The sequence below is a fragment of the Sparus aurata genome, chromosome 15 (genome assembly GCF_900880675.1).
Source record: "Sparus aurata chromosome 15, fSpaAur1.1, whole genome shotgun sequence".
NCBI lineage: Eukaryota > Metazoa > Chordata > Actinopteri > Spariformes > Sparidae > Sparus > Sparus aurata.
In genome coordinates, this window is record NC_044201.1 from 22,145,934 (window position 1) to 22,156,045 (window position 10,112).

Here is a 10,112-nt window from a genome sequence, read left to right on the forward strand (position 1 = left end):
ACAGGAACATTTAGCACATTCTTGATTAGCTAATTCGACAATAGCCGATGTGAACAACACACATGAGCCTAAGTCCAAAATGTAGCGTCAAATTGGCAAAAAAAAGAGAATCCCAAAACGAAAGAGTCATGCAAAAACGGAAAACAACCATAAAATGGTGGGGAACAAATCGGGAACACAGGGAACACAAGAGGACAAGGGGGAGCAGAAACAGGAACAACAGCTGAGTGGGGAAATCAAAACAGTCAGGATAAAACACAAAGACAGGAAATGGAAAGTAAAATATGATACATGAGGATGAATATACCAAAATAAAACAGGAAACACGTAAACCAAAAACCCAAATTATGACACACCGTCCAATCCTGTGGATCTACTTCATGTTTTTTGTCTTACAAATATGGCTGTGACTTTTGTAGAATTTTGAAAAGTGTGACCAAGCTTTCTCCCACTTTCGGCACACCATTACCCAGACTCATACGAACAAGCTGTAGTCTTGCACAATGTATGTCTCCTGTATCGTAGATTGGTTAGCACTCTTTCCTCACAGCAAGAAGGTCCTGGGTTCGAATCCAGGCTCGTTGGAGCTTTCGTTTTTCCTCCAGGTGCTCAGGTTCCCCCCGCCATCAAAACGTGTATAATAAGTTCATTCTCCGGTCAGTGCTCTTGACCGAGGCACTGGTTTGGATCTGGTCCCCAGGTGCCATATGTTAGCTGCCCACTGCTCCTCCAGAAGTATGATGGTGTGATTTTCTTACGTGAGTCAGTTCTCGGAAGAACTTGAGTCACTCAGTTACCCCTTTAAAATACCAAGTTTGGTATCCACCGCATGCTTGAAAGTAAAATTATAATGTAGTATAACTTTCAGCTGAGAGGGAAATGGGTAATGAGAAACATAAGCTCAGCCTTGATGATAATTAACTGCAGCTTTTTACTGTCACACAGCCAGGTAAGGACAAAATTTAAGTTAGTTAAATAATTAGTCCCTGATTCACAGAGGCGTGTGAGTTAGGTGATAATTTGAATCTAGTGAATTGTAAGGGGGTTTTAATTATTCTCTCAGACTTGGCGCGCTGCTGGATAAATATTTCATGCACTCCCTCCTCCCTCTATCTTCCATAAACACATACACTCACAAACAACACATGGAGGAATAATCCATAATTAAACAATTTACCATAGAGTGTAACATATGCACTTATCATTAAACTGCTTTATTATTTGTGCGGCTAATTGCTTTCCGTGTAGTCCGTCCAGTCTGGAACAGATACGTACATCAATAGAAAACAACTTTTTTTAAAATCCAATCCTACTCGATGAGAGCAGCTGTTTTATTCAGTTACTTCTCCAAGAACAGTATGTACCTTACCGTGGTTTGAGTTTCATACTTTGATGGTAATGTGATATCTCCGCTGTATGTTTATTTATGAAAGGTTAGTGAACTTGAGAGCCCTGTGTGGTCCTAATGAGATGTGAGGTGAAGACGGCTGCTGGGTTGTTTTTTTGTTGAGATCACAGTGTTACTCTGGAAGCACGTAGCATGTAAGGACACCACAGGGAAGAAAGCCAGAGAAGTGCGTGCAACAAAAAAAAAAAAAAAGAAGAAGAAGAAGAACGGAAAACACACAAACCAAATTCCAGAAGGATTTCAGACAGATTTTCAGCTGCGGTTGTTCTACATACTCTCCACAGTGTGCGCTTGAGGCTACAGCACATGATCGTGTCCCTGAATATATGCTCCACGCAGAGGCAAGCAAATCTCGGACAAAAAAAAGAAAAGAAAAGGGAGATGCAACTATTTTCATCGTCTTTGTTAAGAAATCCAATAGTGTGCATGTTATTCAGTGTGTACTCTGGGTGGAGAGAAAAAAAACGTCCATGCTATTTTCTGTGCAAATATTTAACTCTAGTGTTTGTTCTGCTCATTGCTTTACTGCCAGTGAAGCGTCTTCCTGTGCACTGCGCTCGCACCAACGCAGGAACGTGGTTCAAGGAAAGAGGAAGTTCTTTACTGATACTTAGAAAAATGCAGGAAAACGGCCTGTGAATAATGTCTTCATTTTTGTAATTCAACCTATAGGGACTTAAAACAGGGTACGAAGGTAAACGTTTCAACCATGAAGTGATGTGATTTTTTACCGTAGAACAGAGACAAACATTATTCACCCGACGTTACTGTGGGTGTCTTAAGGATCATCTCCAGGTGCGTCTTTGAGAGTATAGTTGTGTTTGTTTTTTGTGCACCATGTGTAGTTGTAAAGTATGGAGTGTTTGCCTGTACAAGTTCAATCTTTCTCTCTGATGAAATGAAAAACACATTCAAGTAAGTAGTAGTAATCATGTCTTTTTCTCTGGGAACTTTCGTTGAACTGTCCAGGCAAAGCGAGAGTCGTACGCCTTTCTGTGGGACATGGCGGTGGTAGAGTACGCTGCCCTGACAGACGACGACTGCACGCTGACTGTGGCGGGAAACAGCCTGAGCACCAGAGGCTACGGCATGGCCCTGCAGCACGGCAGTCCTTACAGAGACCTCTTCTCTCAGAAGTACGTATATTGGTCCATAGAGTGTGTATTGGTCTGTGTTCATTTGCATTGATATTGTCTTAATTCATTCTACTACTACAACTGCAGTGTATTACTTTTGTATTATTTTTAGTACTGGCCATCGCCAAGTTGAACCTAAAAGAAGATAGTTATGTTAACTGTGATGGATGTTTGGGTCAAAAGTTTACCTTTCGCTTTCGTGATCACAATTCGCATTCAAAATGATTGTGACTGTCTGAATGATTGTTGATGGTTATTGTCTACAGTATTTCTGCCGATGTGACCTTGTTTCCAGATCTCAGCAATTAATTTGAATACAACCTTATCATTACAGACAGTATCAGAGAGTTCAGGCAGCCAGAAAATAAAAATGGGAAAAGATGAAAATAAAAACCATGTTAAAACAAACTGTTTTTATGTAATGAAGAAACTATTTAAAGTGTCATCAGAGTTTTAACATTTACTCCCTGGACTTTTTTCACCAGTTAGACTTAGAAGAACATATTTCCAGTCCACGCTCTTTTGCCCCGTTGCCTTTGGTTTATCAATTTTTATTTCCTCCAGACACAAGACAAAAATATGCTGCTCTGAAAATTTTCGGTGCAGTTTCTCAAGACTGACGGGGCTGAATTTCAGATCAGGGCAGCAGACTTTCTTCTCCATGTAGAATATAAATTCCAGACAAGCAACACCTGAAATGGAAGAATTGATCACCCCGTGAAACTACAAACGGAGCCTCGTGAAACATCTTGAATACTGACTTGCAGGATAAGAAATGGTGAATATTTGACTCTGTGATGTTTCATCAGTATAAACGTCATGAGCCGTGACAGCTCTGTATACAAGAGCTGCGCAGGCACAAACACGCATATGTGCCCGTTACCGTTGAGGAGAGGTTGAATAATGACAGTGCAGAGAGCTAACCTCTCCGATGGGACAGATTCACTGAGACGCCTCTGTTCGTGCTTAGCCGCCATCATTCTCCTCCGTAACAGCCCATCCATTCCTCCCTGTACGCTAACTAATGGGCTAACTGTAGTATTTGATATTTTCCACGCTTATACAGTTTGAAACGAAGCCAATTAATCTTGAAGCTGCAAATCGTTTTTTCTTTGCCGTGTTTGTGTTCTTTCAGCTCTTGTTAGCATTTAGAAATTGCTGACAATAGCACTTCTTACACTCTGCCTCTGTGCAGACTGCAGAGTTTAATAGTATTTACCCACTATGGGTCTTTAATGAGCTAACAATCAGTGCTAATGCAATCTTTAACTGTTTTTTTTTTTCGTTTTCATTGGTTTTACTTTATCAAGCTACAGTATTATAATGTTATTACAGTCATTCAGAGCAGTCTTACATTGACTTTCCAATTTTCCTTTAGGTTTGTCCATAGGAATTGTTCCATTTTCAATTTTCTACTCTATTGTTCTTTGTAATTTGATTAGCTGTCCTAATTAGTGCTACTGAAGAATTTGTCCAGTGTCCTGTGGTGTTATTACATGACCCGGTGCGCTTTCTGTGTGTGAAAGAGCAACTCAGTCTTTCTTTTCCACAGGATTTTGGAGCTCCAGGAAAAAGGCGACCTAGACATCCTGAAGCAGAAATGGTGGCCTAAGAAAGGCCGCTGTGACCTGCAGAGCCACGCAGATGCCCAGCCGGAGGGTCGGGCGCTGCGTCTCCACAGCTTTGCCGGCGTCTTCTGCATCCTGGCTGCCGGGCTGCTGCTGGCCCTCCTAGTGGCTGCACTGGAGACCTGGTGGAACAGCAACAACTGCCGGAGAGAGCAGCCCAAAGAGGTGACCACCGACTCGTCGGTCCCAGGCCCAAGCCTGCTAACCCAGAACCGGGCCATGGTGGCCACAACGGGTCCCCCTGCCCCACCAAGGCCCCGGTCGAGACCCAGACCCCCGGGCCCCCCGGTCCTGCCCAGAGATGCCACTGCCACACTCTACTTTATGGATCCAGCAGGCGCTGACGCCAGCCCCGATTTAGTAGAGCTGCAGTACACCCAGTTATAATAGGTGTGCCCCTGATGATAGTCCAGACATCATGTGATCAATCTACTCATTCTTTCTCATGTTGGGAGAGAGGTTGGGGTGCTTTGTCAGGGACTTCTGAGGCTTCTCTCTCATACGACACATGAAAACATTAATTTCGGCCTGAACCAACAATCAGTCACTTGTGCTCATGTGAGAGAACCGCAGCTGGAAGGATAACAGTAACTGTAATGTTTAATTACAAATTCAAAAACCACACACTGACATTGTACTTCTGAGTCGACATGTGCTTCAGTCGTACAATAGCTCTCTTTAGCTAATCCATTCAAGTCTTAATGCTTTAGAGCTCTTGACTTCATCTCGCTGCTGTCGACTGGGCAGCCCCTCTGCATGAGGCGTCCAGACAACTAAGGCTTGACATGGATCCCTAAACTAAAGTGTGAGCAAAAGCAGATAGTAAAGAATCTGAGCCTTGACCTGCCTGTTTGACTCAACAGTCCAATAATAACAATCCAAAAACGAACCCACTGGCTGAGGACACCCATTTAAAAACCCAGTCTTGTCCTGAAAAGACACACAGTAAATCAAACTCCAACCATGCTGGTTTTTGGTGAAAATGAGAGTTTGAGCTACTGCTGTTGATTCCTATTTGAGTCTTTGTGTGCAGCTGCTCTCATAATAACCATATACTGCTGTCATGTGAGATTCCCCACAAACCTCGCTGTTTTATTATGGATACTGTAGCAGATATGGTGTTTTAGATGTGTTGTTTGAGTATAATCATGGTTATGTGCTTCATTATGACTGTTTGCAGAATTGTCTTGAAGCGATTTTTCTCCCCAGGAATCTTTTGAGCATCAAACACTTACCCTCTGTGGGCTTGAAGAGCGACTGTGAGCGGCTTTGTAGTTTTCTGGCTTGTTGCTGTCCATCTGTCTTCTCAGTAATGTCACGGCCGAGATAAGACAGTTATTAGTTTATGAAAATGAAATGTAAAATATGTATTTTTAATGGATCAGAGCAAAGGCAGTTTGCAGGTGATTGACAGAAAAAAATATTTGGTAAGAATACTGATGTTTAGTTCAGCATTAAAGCTATTTAATCACACAGAAATGGCCTTTCAAATCCTCTCAAAAGTGAAAAGTTGTTGCTTTCTTCCACTTTAAATAATTAAAAATTAACTACTTCTGGGTTTTGGACTGGTGATCAGTCAAATTTGAACTTTTTGTTAGGCTTTCGTCTAAGTTTTTGCCATTTCATAATTGATTAATCAAATAAATTTGCAACCTAAGAGAGTAATAATTTAAAGCAACAATGCTAAACATTCTTAGGTTTGCAGGGTGAGGATATGCTGAGTTTATATCAATGTTTCATTAATTACCTTTTTAATCTGTGACAGCTCAGGTTGGTCAAAATCAAGCAATTTAAGGACGATGCCATCACTCAACAGTCACTAAGTAAAGGTGGCAACAGTGGCTGTTTTAAACTTCTCAGAGCTGCTTTCAAGCCTGCAGCGAACGAGCGTTCATTAATCAAAAGATCCTGGTGGAGTATCACTTTCAATTGTTTTAAGCATCGCTGGAGCCATGACAGCACAAATATACAGTATGTGGACATTATGACAGCCAATTCAAATATAACCGGAAGCCTGTACACATCAACCATTCAAAGGTATAATTTTACATTTTGGGAAACAGCCTTATTCAATTTCTTGCCGGGAGTTTGATGGGAAGATTGATACCACCTCCACATCTAGGTGTTAATGAAGAAGCTACGGCAAGGAAGACAGGTAGCTTAGCTTGGCAGACAGACTGGATGCAGTAGCAACTTCCACTTGCAGAGCATCTCTGCTGGTTGCAGTGGCAGCAGGACTCCTTTACCAGCTGTATTAACTACCCTTTAGTTTAAAAAGTAAGTTTATGCATAATTTTTACCTCCTTCTCCTCTCCTATGCTAAGCATTGCTTTTTTCTAGTTGTTTTGAGAGTTTACATATTTTTCAACATTTCAGAGCAAGGCGTCGTGTTAATTGCCTGGGATGGCATGCAGCGCCGCTCCGCATGCACACCATGCTGCTTCAGCTTGTCACTTAAAGGGCATAAAAGTGATACAGATCTTTTCATCCAATTCCCACAAAGAAATCAAGTTCTTCCCAAAATGCTGAATTATTCCTTTTTATTTCCTAACTAGTGATTAATTGCAATTATATGTCAATGTCCGGATTCAAAGGGGACCGTTTTGGTAATGTATGGTTGTCTATGATCTTCGGCAGGTGACTAAGGATTACGGTCTGGAAAGGGTTTCTGGTCCATTGACATATAATGACATAAGCGCTTCACCGGAAGGGAGGCGGGACATATGGACAGACAGAGAGAGAGACTGGGAGGAGGCCGAGGCTCTTGACACAGGTCAGGAGGAGGCCTCACGTGCTATACTGGATGGTCATTGGCTGTGTCAGGGCAAAGGGGCGGGGCATGGGGCCGGGCAGGGGTAGATTGTAGTTGCTTCATCTGTCATCTCACCCCATGGTCTCTCCTGTTATCTGGCGTCTGTCTGTCTTAAGTGTGGCTCGACTTACATGGGTGCATGACGATAGAATGAACTGCTGTTGTGTGGAGGGCAGGGTGCAGCCAAAATGTGTCTGATAAACAATCTCTTTATTTGGCTTCCCCCTCTCCTCTCCCATTTGTGTTGCTTCAATTAAGCAACATTAACTACTTTGTCTTCATTCAGATTTTATTGGCCCGCAATGTCTGATTCATCAGATTTGTGCCTCCATCGGAGCCTGTCTTGTTAACAGCTGATGCTCTTCATGCAAGAGTCGCCCACTGTAGATGTGTGGTCACCTAATTGTGGAGAAAATTTAACACTTCTGCATGAAGAGGCATCTTCATTTTAGTTCATTTCAGATGTAGAGACATTACCTTTTACGACCCCATATTAAAGATTTAGTGCTTTAAGTTAATGTCTCTGTTGAAGTCAGCTGCTTGAAAAAAAAAAAAAAAAAAAACCCCAGCATAATATGAATTGATATATTGGATTTCCCAGATAAAGCTGAAAGAAGCAAGTTTGTTTTTTTTCAGCATCTTTCAAACTCACATGAACATTAGTAGATGTGCATTAGACTTGCTCTGACTGATTAATATAGAGTAGACTGCATTGCATGTAAGCTGGCCGTGACGGTGACGATGAAACAACCACTGTAACCTTTCTCTCTCTGTCTTCGTTCACTCTCTGTCTTCATCCCATTCTTTCTTTTAACCTCTTCTCCCCTTTCACTGCCCATTCATTCTCACTTTTATTCTTTATCACACTCCTCCTAAATTACTTTCATGCTCTCCCTTCCATTAAAACCTCTTTTCACTACCCTTTTCCCCTGGCTTCTTTTATTCCACACACTCTACTATGGCTTCTTTCCATCTATTTTTAGGACAAAGAGGTGAACCTGGAGCAGGTCCACCAGCGTTTGAACAGCCTCCTGGACGAGGACTTGGCCCACAAGCAGCTGCCAGGCCAGTCTATCGAGATCTCTGCCCTGGACATTGGCAGCATGCAGCCCAGCCAGTCCCTGGAGGCCTTGTCTGCTCGGGACTACCCAGCCCATCGGGGGCCGCCGCGGCTCTCTGTGACCACCTTCCTCCAGGAGGGTCATGGGGCAGGAAGGACACTGGGCGTGTCCACTGGCAGGACCTTGCCCCTGCCCCTCAGCAGTGCCACCATGCCCTCAATCCGCTGCAAACACAGGGCGCCCAATGGCGGACTCTTCCGGCAGAGTCCAGTCAAGACACCCATGCCAATGTCCTACCAACCAGTGCCAGGAGGACCCATCCCAGAAGCCAATGAGCCCAGCCACGGGACATCCATCTGAGCACGCTGAAACATTCACAGACACTCGAGCTCAAACAGAATAGTGGAGAGCTGAAGTGAGTGCTAACAGTGTGGAGAGATATAAATAAACCACTAAAAAAGGATTTTTATTACCAGTGCTGAAGAGTCAGTCGGACGACATGTGACAAGACACTGAGACTTTAATGTACATACTTGTAAGTACAAAAAGAGAGAGAGAAGCAACATTAAAGTGTATTTTGAATATTCTCAACAGTTGAGTTTAAAAAACATAAAAGTATTAAAAAAAAAAAAACTGTTTGAATGGCTTTGTAAATTTTGTTCTAAATGAATAAAGGTGACAATTCTTTGTGGTTGTTTTCTAAGTGCCAAGTTCAATGATGTTTTCTTTCAGATCAACATTAACTGAATGTACTGTGAGAATTCATGATAAAAGACATTTCACACTTCAAAGACATTGGAAGAATTGATTTGTTTCATATGAAAAAGAATAAAAAAGTATGATACTAAAACACTGAGACGTGTGCTTGGAAACATGTTTAGCATATCAGCGCCGTGCTGTCAGCGTGTGACTATCCGAATCTGTGACTCAGGGATCCCTAATAGAATCGGATGTTTTCAAACACAATAGGAGGGAAATGAAAGGCTGGAGTGCTTCATCGCGTATTTTTCCCGCCACTACAATTAGTGCAATAAAGACAAGGCTGCATAAAAAGAGAATGAATTGATGAGCTGATATTTTGAATGGGAGAAGAGGAGAAACTTTTAGAATTGGATTTGGAAAAATGCATTTAGCAATTTGTACAATAATCATGCAATTTTAAAGCTTACTCAGACTTGGACGCATTATCAGCAGCTCATTGCATCCTCTCTCCATTTCCCCTTTCCAATTTTTACTGCTGGAAGATGTTCTTAACTGTGCCTATTACAAGATGACATGCTTAACTGTAAATGACAGTCTGTGAAACACTTATACTAAACATCTTGCCAAGAAAGGATTCATTAAATCTTTCATTTGTTGGCCCATTAATCTAACTAGCCTTCAATGTTTACCAGTTTCAGGCGAGAACTGGGAATAGGAACAAACAAACAATATTTTGTATTTCACCCATGATCCAATTAATACCAACTGATAATGTCACATCATGACCCACGTTTGCTCACATGTGGCACAACTCTCGGCACACATATGGTGCAGCAGTCCATGAGGATGAGTGGGAGAGAACTGCTCAGTCTTGGGTCCAATTCATAACCTACACCACCACCAATCCAAACACACACACGGGGCCTTCAATTACAAATGGGACCCCAGTGCCAGCCCCAGCATGAGGGGTCCACATGGACACGGCAGTCGGGAAAGCAGGCAGACTAAGCTGGGTTTGGGTGTGCAGGGTAATGGTATTTGTGAGGGAAGGTACGAACAAACCGTCTTTGTTTGTTTTTTTCTGCCAACATTTGGTATTAGTGGGAATTCAGACCGAAAACAGCTCAGCGAGGACTGTGTTGTTGGGCTCGTGTTTTGAGATACCGGCGAAACAATAAAATACAATCCAAGGAAGTAAGTCCAGTTCGATCATAAAATCAGTGAATCTGACACCAGAACGCACAGCAGCTTAAACTGCAATAAATCCAGACAAACATTGCAGGAGAAAATGTCCTGTACTTTTGTAAAAGAAACATTTTTAACATTTATTGTTGTAAATGCATTTTAGATCCTATCGTGTAGCAT

The 10,112-nt window shown here is 42.3% G+C and overlaps 1 protein-coding gene across 2 annotated transcripts in view; it reads left to right on the plus strand.

The window, feature by feature from the left end:
* Nucleotides 1–8,755, plus strand: part of grid1a (glutamate receptor, ionotropic, delta 1a) — a 244,506-nt gene extending 235,751 nt beyond the window's left edge. Inside the window, exons 14-17 of one of the 2 annotated variants that reach the window (XM_030442462.1) lie at nucleotides 2,378–2,544; nucleotides 4,097–4,337; nucleotides 6,810–6,945; nucleotides 7,968–8,755. In XM_030442462.1, the coding sequence (XP_030298322.1) occupies nucleotides 2,378–2,544; nucleotides 4,097–4,337; nucleotides 6,810–6,945; nucleotides 7,968–8,380 (957 nt within the window). In that variant the 3' untranslated portion in view covers nucleotides 8,381–8,755. The remainder of the gene's footprint in view (nucleotides 1–2,377; nucleotides 2,545–4,096; nucleotides 4,338–6,809; nucleotides 6,946–7,967) is intronic. The other variant, XM_030442463.1, reaches the window with a different exon arrangement.
* The last annotated feature ends 1,357 nt before the right edge of the window (nucleotides 8,756–10,112 follow it).